The sequence below is a fragment of the Ochotona princeps genome, chromosome 2 (assembly GCF_030435755.1).
Source record: "Ochotona princeps isolate mOchPri1 chromosome 2, mOchPri1.hap1, whole genome shotgun sequence".
NCBI lineage: Eukaryota > Metazoa > Chordata > Mammalia > Lagomorpha > Ochotonidae > Ochotona > Ochotona princeps.
The window spans coordinates 158834738-158857238 of record NC_080833.1 but is presented as its reverse complement, the minus strand read 5'-3'; the positions used below and the strand labels follow the sequence as shown (position 1 = coordinate 158857238).

The 22501-nt window shown below is 43.9% G+C and overlaps 1 protein-coding gene across 4 annotated transcripts in view; it reads right to left on the bottom strand.

The window, feature by feature from the left end:
* DNM3 (dynamin 3) overlaps positions 1 to 20851 on the bottom strand; it is a 512631-nt gene extending 491780 nt beyond the window's left edge. For 3 of the 4 annotated variants that reach the window (XM_058660674.1, XM_058660671.1, XM_058660672.1), the window contains exon 1: positions 20528 to 20851. In XM_058660674.1, the coding sequence (XP_058516657.1) occupies positions 20528 to 20688 (161 nt within the window). In that variant the 5' untranslated portion in view covers positions 20689 to 20851. The remainder of the gene's footprint in view (positions 1 to 20527) is intronic. The other variant, XM_058660673.1, reaches the window with a different exon arrangement.
* Positions 20852 to 22501: the final 1650 nt, after the last annotated feature.

Here is a 22501-nt window from a genome sequence, read left to right as displayed (position 1 = left end):
TCCTTAGATAACAACTCTTAAAAGTTAAAATTACCCCATTATCCATGAGCTGTAGAATCCATGCTGTGTAGGCAGACAGAAAACCATTAATATCAGTGTACATGTCCCCCAGAGCTTTTAAGAGGCCCTGTGCAATGTTGGTAAAAGCGATGTTTTGGAAGGAATTTTTTTCTGAGCAGTAGGCTTAATATTCAGTAAACCATGCTGCAAAGAGATGTGCTGTCATTCAAGCTTTGTTCTCCATGTACAGATCACAGAGAACAGATTTAGTATAATTCATAACTGTTATAGGATTTTCAGAATGGAAAATACCACTAACTTCAACCTAAACTCAGCAGCTGCATCAGCCCCTAACAAGAAACTCAGCCTGTTCTTGGAAGCTTTGAGACCAGGCACTGACTTCCCCCTTGCTACCTGTGGAAGTCTTAGAGGAAACATCCAGGCAGTGACAAAAGAAAACCAACATCTGTTTTATCCAGTCCACCACCTATATGGACTTGTGGTGCTTCAAATCAGTTACAATAGTAATATCAAAACTCACCGGTAACAGATAACCTAACAGAAACAGCTAAAGAGCTTGAAATGCTTAGAATTATCAAAGTGCAGTATCCATCTATTTGAAATAAGCACATACTAGAAAAACGGCACTGAGAAATTGCTCAACAAATAGTTATTAATATCCAATTTATAAAAACAACACAACAGTGTTTGTGAAGTACAAGAAAACATAGCAGAATAAAACAAGGAATGCCTGTATAACTAAACATTTCTCCCATTCTCTTGATTATCTTTTCATGTTCTTGATAATAGCCTTTGACATACAAACTATTTTCAAATTTGATAAGGCCCAATCCAACGACTTTCTCTTTTGTCACATGTGCTTTTGGTATCACAGCTAAGAAACTATTGCTGGGTCTGGTGCAAAGGTTCAATAGTTAAATCCTCACCTTGCACATGTTCGGATCTCATTCAGGCACCTGTTTATGTCACAGTTAGCTTCTCCACTTCCCTTCCAGCTCCCTGCTTGCAGCCCGAGAAGGCAGTACAGAATGGCCCAAAGCCTTTGGATCCTGTATCCATGTGGGAGACCTGGAAGAAGCTCCTGGCTCCTGATTTCGGATTGGCTCAGCTCCAGCCCTTGCACCCATTTGGGGAGTGAACCAGCAGATGAAAGATCTTTCTATCTCTCCTTCTCTCTGTAAACCTGATCTGCCTTTCCAATAAAAACAAATAAATCTTTAAAGAAGAAAAAATCAAAGAAGCCATTGCCAAACAAAGTCACCTACGTTTTCTTCTAAGAGCTTTAAAGTCTAACTTTGATGTTTAGGTCTTTGATCCATTTTGAGTTAATTTTAGAATATGGCATGTGGTGGGAGTCCAGACTCATTCTTTTTTTTAAGACTTATTTATTTTTATTGGAAAGGCAAATTTACAGAGAGATGGGGACAGAAACATCTTCATTTAGTTGTTTGTTTTTGGACATTGTTTTTCCTGTTTAATCCCTGAACTCTCCATAAGAATTTTAAGATCAGGTTGTCAATCTCTGCAAAAACAAACAAAAAAAAATCATCTGAACTTTTGAAAGCATTTCATTGAATTTATAGACTGATATGGAACATGTTGTCATATTAATATTCAAGTTTTCCAATTTATGAACATAGGATGTTTAATTTGGTCTTTTAATTTCTATCAAGGATATTTTGTAGGTTTTGCTGTACAGCCCTGAGGATTTACATATGAATGATAAATGGACTAAATGATATCTCTAAATTACATTATATCTTGTTTTTTTCATTTTTTAATTATAATTATCATTTTATGATACAGTTACATAGGTCCTGGGATTTCCCCTGTCCCCTCCCCAAATGCCTCTCTGCAAGTTTTCCCAAATCACTACAACAGCATAGTTCCTCCTACACAGTCAGACGTCCATTATTGCAGGCATGGACAATGGCAGAGAGTTCAGCATCCAATTATCAAGTCACATCCAAGAGTTTCACTGGAAGTCCATATTCAATCCGGAAATAGAGATGCATACTACACCATATCCTCCCATCTGCACATGACAGTCTACACTACACAGTAACAATAAATCCCCCCAAGGGAAAAGCCACAAAACAAAATCAACAACAGGGAGAAAAAAAAAACAGAAATTTACAATACAATGAAGTTAAACAACATGCCACTAGATATGATAGTTTCCATTACAGTTACTATACATCCCCTTAAACAAAAAGCCACAAAACAAAATCAACAGCAGGAAGAAAAAAAGAAATTTATAATGCCATGAAGTTAAATAACATGCTACTGAATGACTAATGTGTCACTGAAGAAATGAAACAGAAAATCAAGAACCTTGAAGAAAATGATGCTTCTGTATGATCCAACAATCAGTAAAAAATGAGAAAGTTTTGAAAAAATGAAACAAAAAAAAACTATGAGATATAATTTCTACTGATCTTTGTTGGTGAGCTGTTTTTTAAATCCAGTTTACCTCTATGACGTTTGCTTGATGAGTCGAAGCCATTTATGTTCAGGGTTAATATAAATAGGTGGTAATTTAGTCCTGTCATTTTTAGCCATGGGTTGTTCATTGATTTAGTCCTCTGCTATTTTACTGGGATGTTCTTTACATTTGCCTTTGGTTTTGGTGAGCGTTATTCCTTTTCTCTGTCAAGAGGACATCATTAAGTGTCATTTGTAGGGCAGGTTTGGAAGAAGCATATTCTTCCAACTCTTCTTGACTATGGAAGAATTTTATTTCATTTTCAAAAGCAAAGGAAAGTTGTGCAGGGTACGTTATGCTGGGCTGATAATTTTTTGTTTCTCGAATCTGGAATATGTCATTACATTCTAGTCTTGCCCATAGAGTTTCCTGTGAGAGATCAGCTGTGAATTTAACTGCCATTCCTCTATATGTCAATTGATTTTGTCACATGCACATGTAAGGATCTTTTCCTTAGGTTCTATGGAAGAGAGCTTGATTTATTTTTAATTAATTACATTACATTATGTGACACATTTTTATAGGCACTGGGATTCCCCCCACCCTCCCCCAAACCCTCCCCCACGGTGGATTCCTCCGCCTTGTTGCATTACCATACTTCAAATTCAGTTGAGATTTTTTCATTGAAGGTATTTACCAAGCATTTACCAGGACAAGCATCCCATTATCCTGGTAAGACCAATGGTTTCTTGTTGAGACCATCTCTGGTCTGAAGGTAGAGCCGGCAGGGTATCATCCCAATCAATTAAAAGCCCCAACATAATATTTACAGTTTACAACATTATGGTATTGACATGGTATTGATTAACCAATATGTTAATAGGAAAATGCAGGTTCTCAACCACATCCTGTGACTTCTTCATAGACATTTCAATTTTGGTTTATATTCAACCGAGTTCTATACACCTTAAAATGGCTATAGATTGCTATTCAGCTGTCTCGTGTCCATTTTCTTTTTAGTATTTAGCTGTTTATAGTGTTGAAGCATGATTTTGCTGAACTTTGTTATTTTTTTTGGGTGGTCAGAACTGGCTTATAGTTCTAACAAGACATGCGTCAACAGTTTAGGTGCAGAACATTTTTTTTTTGAGGGGTGTGCAGAGAAATCCTCAATACTCCAGTGAGGAGTAACTAATCTTTGTGTTCCACCTAGTGAGGTATGAGTAAATCCACGCTGGCCATTTCCTGTCTGATTCTATGCTTTCCTTGTTGTTGTTTGTCTATCTATTCTAGGTTTTTTTGGTTGGTTGGTTGGTTGGTTGGTTGGTTGGTTGGTTGGTTGGTTGGTTGGTTTTGAGGGGTTTCTGGAGCGATCCTGATGGTCATTGCGAGGGAGGGTGGGGGTCCAGAGCCGGAACCAGGTCAGGGCCAGAGAAACCTCCCCTCCCTGGTCCCGAAGGAAGTTTATTATTCTTCTGTTTCTGCGGACTGCTCAGGGCTCCTGGTTGTCGTTCCGATGACGCTGGTTTCTGGACGGTAGTGTTTGGACTTCTTCCATCCCCTGTGCAAGCTCCAGATGGGGGTGGGTGACCTCGGAGTTCTCGGCCTCCGAAGGCACTTCAATTCCCCGTGGTCTCCTTGGCAGTTGGGATGTAGTCCTTGTTGCTCGTATTGATAGTCCGTGGTGAAGATCTGGGAGTCTTCAGGGTTGGGATCCGAGCCTCCTCCTGTCCACCTGAGAGAGCTTAATTATTATATGTTGTTGTGAAGATCAATTCTCGTCAACCCTGTTGAGAGTTTTGTTGCCCCTCCTGGATGATGTTTCCCAATTCTTTCTCTAGATTAGGGAAATTTTCCTTTATTATTTCATTAAATACATTTTTTAAACCCAGCTTCTCTTTCTGCACCTTCTGGGACACCCATAACTCTCATATTTGGCCTTTTAATAGTGTCTGTCAATTCTTGAATACTTTTTTTAGCTTGACCCAGCTCTGCTTCCAACTGATTGATTGTTTCCCCCTGGTGACAAGAAATATCTTCCAATTTTGAGATTTTTTTCTTCTGCCTCCTTCATTCTATTATTGAGACTTTCCACTAAATTTTTAATTTGCTCTATTGTGTTCTTCAGTCCCCAAAATTCAGCTTCAATTTGTTGCAGTGTTGTTCTTTCCTGTGTGACAAACTCCTTAAATTCCTTGAACGCCTGCTTTATGTGCTTCTCATTATTGATAATAAGTTTTATAACAAGTGTTTTGAATTCTGTATCCCCCATTTTCTCGATGTCTTCCTTCATTAACTCTGAGGTTGCCAAAGGCTTTTTGCTCCTTTGCAGGGAGATCTTTAGCAATATTCATTGTGCCTTTGTCTCTTCTTTTGCTCTTGGTCATTGTACATCTAGTTAGCAGATTCTTCTCCTTAGGGCAAGTTTCCAATCTTTGTCACCCACAGGTCTGCAATTCAAGTTTACTTATTGCCACTGGTACACAGCTCTTTGTTTGCAGTCACTTGTGCCACTCCCTCCAGCTAGTTCCAGATCTGGGTTCTTGTGTTAGACTTCCACCATGGTCTTCGTAGTCCCAGTTCCTGTGATACAGTGCTGAAGCTACACTGTTTTCTGTAAAACCTTTCTCCCATTTCCAGTTCAAGCAGTTCCCAGAATTACGGCGATATCAGATGTCCCAAATAGCTAGGTTGCTGATAGTCTGGATCTTCCCGGAACTGCTGGCCACTAGGTCTGAGGGCCACAAGGACCTATGTTAAGTTGTAAGATATCAAAGTCTGTATTATTTTCTATGTGGGAGAAGTGAAATGCAGTGACCTCAGTGAGTTCGCTCCCATCTCAGCACATGCACATCTCACTGTTGTCCCTGCAGTCTCAATGTCTTTACCACACTATACAAAATGGCACCTAATGTGCCACTATTAGAGTTCTAGATCTGCTTACTGTCCTTTGTGAGGGCTACCCAGACCTATCTTGGGTGGAACCTGTAGGATGCCATGTCATTGCAACACACTCAGCTAGGAATGAGTACACTCCCAGCTCAGTGCATGCACAGTCCTGTCCCACAGCCTTTGCCTCCCTATGCAAGATGGTTCCCAATTCAGCTGTACTGGGGTTTGGGCTGTGAAATCCAACCTGTTCCCACACCACCTGTTTGGGACCTGCTGCTCCTTCTCTGCTCCTGCTCAAATCAAACAGATCTTCAGGATGGGCAGTTCTTTGTCTGGGTTCACTCCCTGAGCTCACAGTGAATTCCCCTTCCCACCTTGTTGCTGGTAGAGTCCCGGCTGCTGGTACAGTTCAGATTGCTGTTTGCTGAATGCCGCTGGGGCGTCTGGTCACTGTAGCACCACACCATTTTCTCTGCTGCCTTCCTGTATCCATCAGTCTTCAGGTGCCCCTCTGCTGTCACTCTGTCCTCTCCTTTTTCCTGGAATGTGCCCTCTCTGCTTCACCCTGGCTAATATTTCTCCACCTGTTTCAATGTGTCCTCACCCTATTCCACCATCTTGATTCTCCACATTATATCTTCTATTCTCCTTTGTGCCCCAAGCTCCTGTATTCAGCTATGCAGGTTCTAAAATGTGCAAAACCATAACCATGTTGCTAAACTCTCAACTTTTTCCCTGGGTATCTATTTTAGTAGACAACAAATTTGTTCATCCAGTTACAAGACTCTGACAATAATTTCTGTCTTCCCTTCTTATCTAATTCATCCACAAATCTTCACTACTCTCACTTCTAAACATGCAGACGGGTTCATGCTGTCTTTCATTTCCACTATCACCTACTAATCAAAGATGTCATTATTACCTACCTAGACAACTACAAGGGATTCCTAACACATCCTTCTGGGACTACTTGGTCTGCACCAGCTCATTTCCTGACAGTACCTGGTGCATTGCTAGTCTAATGAGAATATGATGGGAGCCCCATTCAGAATTTTAAATGTTCTAACAACCACAACACAAAATGTAAAAAAATATAAAAATACTTTATTTAATTCAACCTCTCCAAAATATATTTCAATGTATAATCAATTTAAAATATTAATGACACAGTTTACATCCTTTTTTCAAACAAAACAATTATAAGATTTATTTGTTTGTTTAAGATGCAGAAATAGAGACAGAGCAAGATACAGATCTTCCACCAGCTAGTTTAATGCCCAAATGAGCACAGCAGTTAGGGCTGAACACTTCAAATCAGGAGCCTGTACCTTCATCTGGCTTTCCTAGGGGATAGCAGAGACCAAATACTTAAGACAACAAAAAAAATTTAATTTTTTATGTTATACATATAAATTTCTGTTAATTTTTATGTGTTACACATATAACACATCTTAATTTGGATATTAAGTTTTCATATTTATGGTCTATAAAGTCTGTGACATTTACAATTGAAAAAGCAGTATCAACCACTTAAAAGTTTTCCAGTAACTAAACCCATTTTATTCTTAAATGTAGGTTTAAAGTAATTGAAATTACATAAAATCAAAACTTGTGTTTCTCAGAAGCTTTAGCTACAATAGCTGCATGGGGTAGTAGCTACTGTCTCCAACAACTGACCTAGGATGATCTCTATAAAATGTAAATCAGATGAAGTCACCACCTTGATTAAAATCCTGTAGATGCTTACCATAGCACCATGGATAAACTTTAAACCTATTTTTGGTACTAACAAAAGCTTATCTGACTGCTCTCTGCTCCTTTTCCCCTGTCACACGTGCCCTTACTAGAGGGGCTGCTGGGACCTACAGCACACAGAGCTGTGAACACCTTGGAGCCCCAGCACTTATCATGCCTGTGCATTGAATGCTTTCTCTGTGCTCATCCCACAGCTGATTCCTGTCCTTTGGCTGAGATGCCACCTGATCAGGTGGACCTCCCTGACCATCCTAAATAAACGTCTCTCTCTGCCATGCTCAAACCTCCACCTAAATACGCTAGTCATGTTGTCATTTTTGTCACCTCTTAATTCATGCAATTTATACTTACACATTTGTATTTATTTAATGTGGGTTTCTTTATTAGACTGTAACCTCCATGATGACAAGGAGTGTAGCTGGCATATAGCAGATGCTCAAGAGACAAACAGCCATGGCAGATGCGGAAGTTACTGCATTAACCCTGCTGACCAGAACACTGACGTCATTGTATGTAGATAAACTAGTCAAATAGACTAGTAAAACTAGTAAAAGAGACTACCCAGGAAGATCACAAATCGGTGGTAGGAGCAGCTAAGATAATTCAACATGGTAAGTACAAGACTGAAGATATACTCAGAAAACTGAGCATCCAAAAGAAACAAGAAACCTGTAAGAAATAAGCAGATGCAGGAGGCTTGAGGCTCAGAAATCAGATGTTGCCAAGAGCCATTTTAGTGGACTGACGTAGAAGCAAGATACATGGAGCTCCCTATCCACAGCTGCAGAAATAGGGGGAATTTGTGCAAGCGGTTTGTCACAGATTACTCTGGCTTAACTCCAGACCCACTAAGGCAGCCTTTGTGAATGCAACCCAGGAACTTCCCACTTGACAAGTTCCTCAGGTAAACCTTACCCAGAGATCCACACACTTGCTTTGGGGGCTAGTCATTGGGATCAGCTAGTCTTTTAAATGTCATTTTCCCTCGTAACTCAAGACTATTTCGTTCCTGAGCTCCAAATTCAGACTAGATGGTTGTGAAACAAATGAAGGCCACATCACCATCTGATAAGGGTAGAAGTTGTGACAGGCAAATCATGGTACAATTATAACATTAAGAAACTGGGGAGAGAAATGCAGGTGAGAGAACGTGTAACTCAACTGAGGCACATGGGCTAAAAACAGTTTATCAGGTGAACAGCATTAGCTCATCCAACAGTCAGTGTTATCTCACAAGTTCAAAGTGAGTCTGACCGAAGGCCAGGGGTATCAACCAAAGGCCGGTCAGTAATATAATTAGAAAGCACTCAGTACAACTTCAGTGTCTGACTACCCCACTAAGGCTGGCAGAACAACACAACACAGGCTGGGTAGTTTCAACAAAAGAAATTTATCTCTTGAAGTCCTGAAACTTAGACGTGCAAAATCAAGGCCAAAGACCAGAAGACATGTGGCTTCTAGATTCTCCCTCTCCTGCTAATGGATGCCTTCTTGCTGTGAGTAGATGTAGGTGGGATGTCTCTTCCTATAAGGACACTCATTCTGTTGGATCAGAATCCTGCCTTACTGATATTGTCACTGTTAATTCGTATTAGTTCCTACTATCTCCAAATACAGCAATAGCAGGGCTGAATTCTGGGAGGATACAAACACATAGTCTGTAACAATACATTAAACTATTGTGCAGGGTACTGTCAGGGATACTAACAAATAGTTTGCAGCTTGCCTTGTGGACTAAAAAGCAGTATTAACCAGCCAGAAATATTCAGACACTAAACAGTGTAGGACACGGGCGATGAGGATGACAGAGAAGATTGCAATGGCCACAGACAAGGTGGTCAGATGGGTTTCAGGGATGACTATGACCCAACCTGGTGCTCAAGTGAAGGACAAGTGGCCAGATGGGTTTCAGGGATGACTATGACCCGGTGCTCAAGTGAAGGACAAGGTAGTCAGATGGGTTTCAGGGATGACTATGACCCGGTGCTCAAGTGAAGGACAAGGTGGTCAGATGGGTTTCAGGGATGACTACGACCCAACCTGGTGCTCAAGTGAAGGACAAGGTGGTCAGATGGGTTTCAGGGATGACTACGACCCAACCTGGTGCTCAAGTGAAGGACAAGGTGGTCAGATGGGTTTCAGGGATGACTATGACCCGGTGCTCAAGTGAAGGACAAGGTGGTCAGATGGGTTTCAGGGATGACTACGACCCAACCTGGTGCTCAAGTGAAGGACAAGGTGGTCAGATGGGTTTCAGGGATGACTACGACCCAACCTGGTGCTCAAGTGAAGGACAAGGTGGTCAGATGGGTTTTAGAGATGACTACGACCCGACCTGGTGCTCACGTGAAGGACAAGGTGGTCAGATGGGTTTCAGGGATGACTACGACCCAACCCGGTGCTCAAGTGAAGGACAAGGTAGTCAGATGGGTTTCAGGGATGACTACGACCCGGTGCTCAAGTGAAGGACTCGGGGTGGGGGAGTATGGAGAGAGTGCAGGAGGATCTATTCCTTCCCTCTCCAATCTTTTTTTTTTTTATGATTTTTCCACCATTATTGCAGGGATGCTTTCAAAGTTTAAAACCATTTTTCTATTCCTCTCTTACCAATAACTTAACCATCACAGATCTTCTGAAACACCCTAACTCATTTCCATTCCTGAAATTATGCCTAGAGCATTAATTCCCATTACCATTAGATAATTAATTCCCTTCTTGGCCCCCAGATGGTTCCCTTTACCTGTGTATACTACAGATAAGTGTGAGTCAACCTAACCTTCCTAAAATCTGACTTGAGACAAACCACATAAAGCACCACAAGCCCTTCCAGGGTAATTCACTGCCTCCTATATTACGCCGACACTCTAACCCAGCGGTCCTTCACTCCACCAGCTCTCTCACCATTCCTCCTCTAGGCATTTAGGCCACATGGAAAACTCTGCTCCCTAAATACATCCTTATGCTATACCCCAACCCCGTCTGTTATTAAATTCTTACTCTTTGGTGGCCATTTCTGATCCCATCTCTTTTCAGGAAATCTTTTTTTTTTTCAGACTCTATAGAGAGGTGTGCTCTTCTCCTTTCATCACTCTGAATATTCTGCACCTCTCAAAGTACCTAACATAGACATATGTTACTATGTGAGAGACACTGTACTGGGTGTATGGCTTGTATTGACCGGCATGGTCACCTAAGAGTAGACAATGCTCTTATCCAGCTGAGGCACAGACAGGTCCAATGACTTCCTATCTGTAAGGCAATGGGGTATTTACTTTTATTAGAAAGTCAGATTTACAGAGAGAGAGACTGAGGCAAAGATCTTCCATCCACTGGTTTACTCCCCAAATGGCTGCACTGGCTGGAGCTGCACCGATCCAAAGCCAGGAGCCAGAAGCTTCTTCTGGGTCTCTCACACATGGCTGCAGGGTCCCAAGGCTTTGGGTCATCCTCTTCTGCTTTCCCAGGCCACAAGCAGGGAGCTGGAAGGGAAGCGGAACAGCCAGGATACAAATCGGCACCCTATGGGATTCCAGTACATGCAAGGCAAGGATTTAAACCATTAGGCTACTGCGCCAGGCCCACACGTTCCTTTTTTTAAGACTTATATAATTTATTTGACAGGCATAGTGGCACAGCAATCTTCTACCTGCTGGTTCACCCCCAAATAGCTACAGCAGGTGAGGCTGGGCAAGGCTTACCAGGATCCTGTAACTCTATCATGGTCTCCCTCATGCATGACAGGGACACAAGTAGTTGGTCATCTTGTGGTACTCTCCCAGGTACTTCAGCAGAGAGCTGGAGACAGGACTTAGCACTGTACTGGGCAATGTTAGCATCACACCCAGAAGGATAACTTTCTGTGCCATAACACAGGCACCTGCTGGTTCCTGAAAAAAGGCAGACATTAAAGCTGTATCGCAGAAGTGTAACAGAAAGTCAACAACATACATGTGGGAAAGAGGAATGCAGAGTGGAAGAAGTGAGAGAGCAGGATGCTGTCACATAGAAAGCAAACCAGCGGATGGAAGTTCTCTTGTGATCTCTCTATTTTTCAAATAAATATGTAATAAAACAGATTTTAAAATCAAGCAGTTATTTTCCCAGGCTCATTAACAGGGAGCTTGGTTGGAAATTGAACAGCTGGGATCCAACCAATGCTCCACTGTACTATGCTGACATTGCAAATGGCAGCTTAACTTGCTGTGCCACAAATCCAGTCCCTGTTAAAACTAACATCATGGAACACTGCTATATTATAACCCACATCTTGAAAAACATTGCTGTGTCTTTGCACCCTCAACAAATATTGATGAAGAAGGTGTGACTGGCTTAAATGGCTCATATACAAACTCACATGCCATTTATTCAGTCAGCTCCTGCTGTGTGTTACCACTATATCATGGATAATAACAAACAAGATATACTCCCAACTTCATAAGAGCTTCAAAGTGTAGCACAGATAGACAACAGTCAGAATGCATACAATGGGGCCAAAGCAGGTTAAGCCTCGATCTGTGTTGCTGGCATCCCATAAGGTTGCTAGTTGGAGACCCCTGCTTAACTTCTGATCCAGCTCTCCCTGCTAAGGAGACCCATACTCCTTCTGGCACTTCACAGACTCTGGGGGAAAGTCCCTGAGGAAAACGTAATATTCAAAGCACCTACTTCAAATCCAGTAAACTCCATCCCTCAATTTCACATGATTTTTTTCAGGGATTAAGTCAACAAATTAAGTAAAGTTTCTTAAATTGAATTCATAAGTAATGAATGCTGTATTCAGACAGTATTCAGATAGTTAGAGTGCTATTTCCACATGAAAACAAAAACGTCATCACACATTGGTTGTTGTTCAGACAGCAGGACTTGGAGAACCATGTATACTAAGATACTGAAATAAGACCTCAGCCTTTTTTCCTCACTTCAATAAATTAAAAGAATGGGCTAACCAGAAAGCACAACCAACACACACACACACACACACACACACACACACACACTCCTAAATCCCCGCTAAATAAGACACAGAAAGCTATTGAAGCATACAGAGATGGAACTAGTTAACCAGCTCAAAGCTAAAACTAGTGGCTAACAAGTAGTGAGACTAAGAATTAACTCAGAATATAAAGCCTTCCGCTGAGTGACACTGGATATTATTTCAGCTTCCACAACAGTGACGCTGGTTCTGCTCCTAAGCTCTAATAAGCCCTAACCTCCCGAACCACTTCGAGTTCAGCCCTTACTCAGGGGAAGTCGTCCTGCTTCTCCGGCTGCTTCCCCAGCTCAGCTGTGGTCCCCTCTTCTAAGCCAGCCTGCCTGCTACCACTTCCAAAAGAAAAGGGCATGCCAAAAACTATTTACTTCATATCGCAGAATAAATTACCTTCTTTAAACTGCTCTCTAAAAGAATATCTAAAAACAGTAGTAGCAAATTTCATTTCAATTATGTTACCTCTGTGTTAGTGAGTCAACTATATTCACGGTCTCTAGGTTTCATCTAACGACTTCTTTTTTCTAGTTTCAGCTGCTTTGCTTCTTTCTTGCTTTCTTGCTTTCTATTTTTGACTATCTTTACATGGTTAATTAGGGCACAAAGGTTCAAGGGCTACAGGAAAGTGGGTAAGACTATTATTTCCACATTGTTTTTCTGTATCTGGGGTGAGGAGGAGGTAAAGGAAGAAGACCTGCTTTGCTTCTAAATCGAAGTTTAAAAATGTGTTTTTATTATCCCGTTAGAAAAATAGTAAGGATTAATAAAATAACAAGTGGAAATGTACTCTGGTAAACAGTATACAGACTGGATTCATCTTCTATAAGTGTATCACTTAAGGAAAATATACCGAGCAATAATACTAAATGTGTATGTTTTCTTTCTAAAAGGCCCAAATAAACTGTTTTAAGTCTAAAGAGCTGGTGTTGGGTACAACTGTCATTTTCTAACAAAGAAGAATTCGCAAATATGCATTACCATATACTGTGCCTCCTAAACTTACTGAGGTTTTAAAAATATTCAGAAACTTTCCCATCTAAATAAAAGATCTAAACTAATATCCATCACTTATCAAACTATACATGATGAGGCAGGCATTTGGCATCCTCTTACGTAGAATTCACAATAGTAAGTAAATGCATGAATAAAGAAATTAACTGAGGCCTAATGAGGCTAAAGAACTTCCTAAGGGAGAGCCTTGCAACAATCAGTGGTCACAGGTGGGCCTGCACCACCAGTCAACAGAGCCTGCCCCTGCCATAACATGCTGACTCTTTCTCAATGCCATAAAAACCAGATTAGTCAACCATAGTCTTTTCAGCCCAAGCCACTAAACCAACTGACAAAGAGGTCCATTCCAAGCCCCACCTTCATCTAACATGTCTAGATATGCCATCCTTTGTTATAGTGTAACATTGATGTAGTGGAAAATGAAAATGACACATTGTCACAAAGAAGCACAGAGGCACGCTTGAAACCCCCAGAAGTAGAGGACATGCAGCCTAGACGTTGGAGAAAACAGAAATCTAAAGAAATCTGGTATGATTCATGTAATTTGGGGACTAAACACACCATCCTTTTCCTCAACTACTCTGTCTTTATCATCAAACATTGAGGGCTTAATACATTGTTAAGGCTTCTTGAAATTAAATGCTAAAGTAATTTCTAAGATATTGATGGGCCTCAAGTCATCAATGTATTCTAACAAAATTAAAATGGGCAAACGAAAGGATGTGGTTTTGCTACAAAAAGGCATCTCATATTCTACCTAAAAGTTAACCCATTTCTTTGAACAGTCTCCTTTCCACTTGCATTATTTATTTACACACAAGTGTTTGGAAGCTGGTCTTGGTTTCAGCAAGCCCTACCAGTGACTGCCCCATGCACAACTTTCAAATCGCCACCTTGTGAATAAATATTAATAAGGCATGAAAACATGCTATACCTCATTCAATCTAATTCTGAGCCTATCCCCTGAAATTCACACACCACTCAAAACAAACTCTCAAGTCAAATAGCCTAGTTTAAGTCTGAGTCCCCTTCCAGTAATAGAGGAGGAGTGATGGGGCAGGAAGGGAGGATGTAGCCTCATTATTTTTCTGCTGCTATCAAGAAGAGAATGGAGGGTAGCATCAAGAAGGGGGAAAGACTGGCCCAATGCAAAGGACTGGGAGAAGGCGCAGGCAGGGTGAGAGGGAGGTGCTCTGAAACAATGCGAGGAGGGGAAAGGCGAACTGACACTGACGCAGGACTCAGATCTGAACACCAAGTTCCAGACTCAGCTATGACTTCTCCGACCTTGGACAAATCCCTGTATCCTGGTGTAACTCCAGGAAGTAAGAAAATTAAGCCAGAGGAAAGCCTCTTGGAGCAACCTAGGGAAACAGCAGTCATTAGCACTAATAAAAGAGGAAAACTTAGGCTACCTGACCAGACACACACACTTAATACAGAATTAACAATTACTTTAAATGTGCTTTTTAATGTGTTTATGTGTTCAATGTGTTTTAAATGTGAGTTTCCACCCCTTTTTATCTACACTGTCCTCTTTATAAACAACACATTACATTTTCAAGTTCCCTGTAAATGTTTTCTCTGATGTGTGTTTCTTCAATTCACTTACTACTTTAAGCAAATGCCTTATTCTTCAAAAGACGAATAGAAATTCCACATCCCTCACATCTCAGTGCTTTGGAGGCCCTAATAAAGCAAGTGGTCTGATCTACATCCCCTTTCCATTAATTGTCATGGAATCATCACATTGTTAATCTCTCCAATGCCTTTTCTTTCTTGTTATTGGTCTCTCAGATCCTCTCCAATATACGGTAGCTTTCTGTGATAAAGTGACAGCCTAAATTCAGTGCCTTGTAGTCAAGTTCGACATCGACACATATCACCAACTCCCTGCTTTGACACTGATACTTCAGCACATGCAGCCCTGAGCTAAAACGAAACCAGCTGCCAAGGACATTGGAAACGCACTTATTCGCTGCTTGCCACTTACAGCTCAGTTCAGCTTCAGAAATGTGATTTGGGGGGATTCTTCTGGTAAGTATAAATTGACACACAGTGAGGTTTTTATCCAAATTCAGATTTATACTCAACTGAGCTTATTCTTTAAAATTTTACTTGATTGTATTTGAGAGGCAGAGTGAGAGACTAACCTTTCATGTGCTGGTTCTCTCCTGAAATGCCTGCAACAGCTGTAGCTGCCAGACCAAAGGCAAGAGCCTGCTGTCAGCCAGGTCGCCCACACGCACAGCAAGAATCCACACCTGACACCAGTTACCTCTGAGGGTGCACTACATCCAGCCAGGTTTCCCACACACAGCAAGAATCCATGGCTGAGACCAGTTACCTCTGAGTGGCATTAGCACGAAGCTGGACCAGACGGACGCAGAGGTGGGACTTGAAGGCAGCGACTCTGATGTGGGACACAGACCTCCAAAGTGGTGTCTCAACTGCGACACCAAATACACCTGGCTGTGCCCATATTTCTCAAGAGTTCCAAAAGGAATCAGATCCAAGGTTAAATCCCCGCTTGGCCACTTGGTAGTTTCACTGAGTTTCCCTCCATGTCGAGATGAGGATGTGAGAACAGCTAAGAGATGGAAAAACCAAAAAGCACACGCAAATAGCAGGAGTCATGCCTGCCACCCATGTCCCTCTTCCTCCGCACTTCATAAAAATGTGTTCAGTACAACGCAATCCACTACAACGTCTAAACCAAAGTCTGAGAAATCACAAAATGTGGGCCATATGGAAAGTTACATTACTGTCTGTGGTCTATTTCCTCATGACACTTTTGACTTGCTCTGATAGGAGAAGTTTTCTACTTTTTAGCAGTTGCTTGCTGTGTTTTAAAGATAAAGTCATAGTAGTAAGTAAAAACCTCATAATTTAACTCATTATTAGTTAGCAAAGGTACCACCTAGGGGAAAAAACGATATTGTCTGCCAAATAAAACATACAAACTGAGTTTATGTTATATATAAACAGCTTAAACAAAGCTATACACTGTGACAATGCCAAATGAGAGTAACACTCTCCAGAAGCTCAAGCTATATGATAAACCTATTCTAAACCATATGATCCTATCAATAATTCCATTTTTTTCATTTTAATTATCCATTCAACACAGCATAAAGTGGCTCTCCTTTGTGGTTCACCCTGAAACCAACCTTGATAAGCAACATACCCACTTTTAGAAATCTCATAACTAACTACTGAAACAAACTCTGAGCAGCAGAATAACTTTTTCAAAATATTTATTTGGTCTTCACTAACAACATCTTTTCCACGTGTAAAGAAAGTCAGTTTACCATTCAGGCTTGAATAAAAGAAAGCATAATCCTTGTTCTACATATAAATAGCATTAAAGAACTAATATTTCTAACAAATGCTTCAATAAAAGAAAAGTTTGTATTTTAGCAATTAGTACCATTTCACTTAACACCTCAATAAACAAGTTTTACACAATGTGATCGTATGTTTTAATAAACTACTCAATTCATAAATGCCTCATATATTAAAGAAAAATTTTTTTAACCAACATCCTTGCTATCTAAGAGACTGCCCCAGATCTCTTGCCAAATGAGGCAAGGTAGACACACAGATGAATATGAATAAGAGGATTAAACACAACAGCTTCTTTATAAAAGCACTGTTCATACGGACAGTAAGAGAGAGGTTAGGTGTGCTAATCAGATGAACAAACACCAGAATAGCAGGTGAGTTAGTGCAAGTCCAACGCCTCGGGCTGAATTCCAGCTCCACTGCTTCTACATTAAATTAAATCGGCCCTGAGCAAGTTCTCTAAATGCCCTACATTCCAATTTCCTCTTGTGTAAAATGATACTTATAAAAATACCTACTTCTCTGGAAATTTCAGGAAGCTCTAAAGGGATTATTCATGTGCAAGCATCCAGAATAGTAGAAATGTAGCAACTAGTTGACAAATGGTAACCATTCCTATCACTATCCCACTGTAAATAGTCATATACACATATCATAATCATATATACATTTTGTACATCATGAAAGGACATGTGGATTATTCCACAAGTGAAGCAGACCAACAGGCAGAGAACCCCCATGGTCAGACCACTGGTCTCAGCGTCTGTTCACTAGATGTTATGGCTGCCTTTCGCTGCCAACACAAACCTCCTCCAGAATAATCCAAAGGACCGACTGATCCACGGTGGTAACTTCATCAACCAAAAAGCCACAAACATAGTTTATTCATAACTTATTTTATTCATCATAATCTCAAATGTGTCACCTCAAAAACTGGCTTTCACAACTACAATTGTATGAAGTAGATAGACTCACATCCAAATTCATTGACTAGGGACTACATTCAACAGAAGCAAACTGTTGGAGAGGAGATACAGTCAGAACTGTTAAATGTTAAAGGAAAAACCGCCTGAGTACTTTGATGCGAACAAGCTTATCTCATGAGCACCTGATGTGCTGCTTTGGACAGTGATGACACACCTTGCCTGATGACATCACTCAATAGCTGTGCGTTCCGTCAGGCTCTTCTAATCAAAGATGTGCAAAGTTCCAGCCTTCCTTTCTGTCTCTCTTGGTCGAACTCTCCCCCAACCCTTTGCCTTCCTGGCCCACTCTCCTTGAACACTGTCCACGTGTGTCTATATTCCTCCCCTTCTGAATAAACCTTACCACTTTCTTTAAAAAAAAAAAAAAAGTTACATCCTTAAAGGAAAAAAAAAATCCTATCTTTATTGCAAATCCTGGTTAACAAAAAGAGCTAAAAGCTTTAATGGAACATGAATACCACTTATCCCACTTCAACTAAATCTCTTATCAAAAAAAATCCATTTTCCCTAAGGTAGGTTTATAATTAGAAATTACATTTCTCAATAATTCAGTGACCAAAATCATTATTAAAGTCAAATGACCTTTCTAATTAAATGTTCTCCTTAATGTATAAGCTTCACCAGGCAGGTGTCATCTCTACAGTGACTAAAGCCATATTTATTACATAAGCTTTTTCCTCTATGTTCAACCTTAACTTTGACTTGACATCCAACAGTACTTATTTATTGCTAAAACTTCTTAAAGTATAACAAATTACTAATGCATTCTGGTTACTGCTCTGATTTTACAATATTTATGTTCCTTTTTCATTTTATCATGATGAAAGTTCGATAGTAAACATTTTACGTTTGTATATATTTTTCTCACTTCAAAAGAATACCTAGTGAAGTAAAATGGGCACAATTTTATCATGGCATTCACAAGAGGATTAGGATTTGAAAACCTAGAGATCAGAATTGAGATGTGCATAAAATTAGATTCAAGCTTAAGACATAAACACTGCACTTGTAAGGCAGTTCAAAAAGTTCATGGAAAAGGAAATTAAAAGTTTGCTTTGGTGCAAAAGCATGTTGAAATACATGCACAATTTTTTCATAATACACATTTGCCCTCCACAGCGCCCTCGTTCAAGCGCATGTGAATCAATATATGAAAGATAAATAAAAACATGAGTCTTGAAGTATTTGCTCAGAAAGGCAAATGTAGTTAAATAATTCTTAAGGCATGATGATAAAATGTTTCAGTACTTGAAAAACCATAAACACGTTATCATCAAACCTCCCCACCCTGTGGATGCCACTTCAAATCTAGTGAATTTCACTCGTAATAAATCAGAGAAAATATTTGCATAGATGTTCGCAATCACATTCATCCATGACTTCACAAGATGGCTAAGATGACGAAGGCAAAATGCTGGACCACCACTTTTCCACTCACCAAAAATAATAAAACCACTGCAAAGGGATGCTTCATCTAAAGATACCGGCCAGTCGACAGCAATCACACTTTTAAAAAATTCTTACATTCTAGATCATTCAGAAAGAACAAAAATATGAAATGCGTATCATCTGAGAGATGCAATATCACGTGACAGAAAAAGAATACACTGTTTAAAAACCCTAACATCCTCAAAAGAGATGTGGCAATATCAGCTCCCAGGGTGCACACCACCAAGCACAAACCAAAAGAAAGAAAGGCAGGAAAGGGTACAGGAGCCTCCTGCTCCGCAAGCCACTCTCGGACCAAACAAAAAGAATGGAGCCCAGCCTCGGGGTGTCCCCTGCTGCCACTGCGCGCCGCGCCGGGCCACCTGGCTGCAAGCCGCTCCGGATGCTTGCACACCGCCTCTCCTGGGGGAGCCAGGGAGGTAACCCGCAGCCCTCCAGAAGGGCTCCGAGGAAGAAAAGCTCAATTCCAAGGCACAGATTAACTCTGCCGCTATTCAGAATGGTGGCCAAAACCGTGGCTGCAATTCCGACTGAGGCAAGACAAACAAGCGCTGAGGGAGAATGACGCCTGGGGGAGGGGGCCGAGCGTGAGCCGCTGCGGGGATGACACGGCACCTGGACAGGGCGCGCGGCGGGGACTGGGTGCGCATAGGGCGCTTCCCCGCCGGGGACACCGCGTCCCTGGAGGAACCGCACCGCCAGCCGCAGGACAGAGAGCCCGGCGGGGAGACGGCTTTGTGCAGCCCCGAGCCTGAGCAGCCCGGGGCCTGAGCAGCCCGGCCCCGCGCCCCACACCCAGCCGAGCATCCCGGTCCCAAGCCCCGTGCCCCGGCCCCAAGCCCCGGCTCCGCGCCTCACATCCCGGCCCCGCACCTGCGCACCGGACGCGCGCCCAGGCCCCGCGCCTCACACCCCGGCCCCGCACCCCACACCCCGGCCCCGCACCCCGCGCCCCGGTCCCGCGCCTCACACCCCGGCCCCGAGCACCGGCCCCGGCCCCACACCCCGCGCATCGGCCCCAGGTCCCACGCCCCGCGCCCCGGCCCCGCGCCTCACACCCCGGCCCCGCGCCCCGCACCTCACACGCCGGCCCCAAGTCCGACGCTCCGGCCCCGCGCCTCACACCCCGGGCCGGCGCCACACACACCGCGCCCCACACCTCGAGCACCGGCCCCGCACCCCGCGCCCCGCGCCCCGCGCCCCACACCCTGGCCCCGGACCCGAGCCCCGCTCACCCGCGCCTCACACTCTGGCCCCGGACCCGGCCTGCACCCCGCGCCCCGCACCTCACACCCCGGCCCCGGCCCCGGCCCCTCACCCCGCGCCCCACACCCTGGCCCCGGACCCGAGCCCGGCTCACCCGCGCCCCACACCCTGGCCCCGGACCCGAGCCCGGCTCACCCGCACCTCACACCCCGGCCCCGGACCCGGCCCCGGTCCCGCACCCCGCGCCCCGCACCTCGCGCACCGGCACCCCGCCTCACACCCCGGCCCCGCGCCTCACACCCCGCGCCCCGCGCCCCGCGCCTCACGCCCTGGTCCCGCACCCCGCGCATCGCGCCTCACACCCCGGCCCCGGCCCCGCGCCTCACACCCCGGCCCCAAGCCCCGCGCCCCGCGCCTCACACCCCGGCCCCGGCCCCGCGCCCCGCTCACCTGCCCACGAAGTTCTCGAGCACCGAGCTCTTGCCGGCGCTCTGGCCGCCCACCACGGCGATCTGCGGCAGCTCCAGCAGGCAGCTCTGGCCCAGCGCCGAGAAGGCGTCCTGCAGCCGGTTCACCAGCGGGATCAGCTCCTCCATCTCGCGGTTCCCCATGCTGCCCACCCCGGGGTCGCGGCGCCTCAGCCCGCCGGCTCCCGCCGCCCGTTCCTGACAGCTCGCCGCCCGTAGCGCGCCTGCGCGGGAGGCGGGGCGTGGCCGACGCCAGGCCCCGCCTCCGACGCCTCGGGCCGCGCGCGCGCGTTCGCGTCCTGGCGCTGCCAGAGCGCACGGGTCGGCGCGGCCGGGCATCCGGCGGGCAGCAGCCGGGCACCGACAGTTCCCCGTGTCTTGCTGGGGTCGGGGCGGATGCTCAGGGAGGACCTGCATCCCTGGTCCTGGCCTGACCTTTCCCGCCGTGAGGAGCCCAGGACCCCTCACGTCTACCATGCCCACTGGACCTCTCAGCCCAGCTGCTCCCTCCGGCCCTCGCAGTCTTTGCACTCTGCTACATCCCTGTTAAATTTAGCCCATGGGAAGTGATTTGCCGTGTGTGGAGGGCCTGGGAGAATCGACGGCCAAAGGTCATTCTTCCTGGAGCGCCCTTAGCGGGTTTCTCTGGTTGCAGCCTCAAACGTGATACTTCCCTGGACTATGTGGCCATGTTTCCTGCCTCACACTTCATTGCCTCCTCTAAGCACTTCTCCATGGCTTTAACTTCACATAAAGGCTAGAGACCACACAAAAATATCACAGGTACCCTATTCTGCACATGAACGCGCCTCCAGCTGGGTCCCCCGGCCTCACAACCTCTATGTCCCACAGTGTCAGCTGAACCCAGCCCTGTGCGGTAGCCTAGTGACTAAAGTCCTCATCTTGCATGTGCCTTGGGACCCTGCACCTGCGTGGGAGACCCAGAGGAGCCTCCTGGCTCCTGACTTTAGATCAGCTCAGCTCCAGCCATTGGGACCACCTGGGGAATGAACCCGCAGAGAGAAAGACCTTTGTCTCTGTCTCTCTTTCTCTCTGTAAATCTGACTTTCCAATAAAAATAAATAAACATATATTTTTTTAGAGTGTGGTAGGTTTAAAAAATTTTTTTCAACTGAACTCAAACCTGAACTCATATTTTCCAGTCTCAGCATTGGGCTTTATAGATGTCCCTCTAATCCAAAAACCACTTGTACAGAAATGTTCATAAAAACATCCCCTCCCCAAAAAAGCACCAGCAATCCAAATGTCCAACAACAGGTTTCTGTGTTGGAAACTTGAATTCCCAGTACGGAAGTGTTGGGCGGTGTTTAGGTCACACGGAGTAAGGCCTTTCTCAGAGCAGGGGGCTGTGTTGAGCGATGGCTTTGCTCCTGCTCTCTGGTCCTCTCACCAGGTACTGTCCTCTGCCTTGGTAAGAAAACCTCAGGAGCTCCCTTAACAGATGCTGAACAGATGGCAGCACCGTGTCCTTGGATTTCTTGGCCAAATAAACTTACGTCGTGTGCATCACACAGGGTCACATATTTTGTTACAGACTCTGAGAACTGAGGCAACACATACGGTGCAAAACCCTCAGCTACAGAAAAAAGAACGGACTTCAGGGATGGCGCTAGCCTGGTTGGACTCCTTACGTAGAATGGAAGACGCCAAGACCCCTATTCTTTGATTCTATTTGATTCTATCTGAAACTGATTCCACATCAAGTTCTACAACAGTAGAACTATTCTGCAATGAGAGGATGGTGACTGACGGCAGGAAGCATGAGGGGCCTCTCTAGCGCGGTAGGAATGTTCTAGATCATGATTGGGCTATTGGTAGGTGCTTGTCAAAACTCATCAAGCTTAAGCTCTGTGCAGTTCACTGTAAATTATATCTCAACTTTTTTGCAAACAGGACAAAGCTAAATGCATTGTCTTCTCCACTAAAGTAGCTCCCT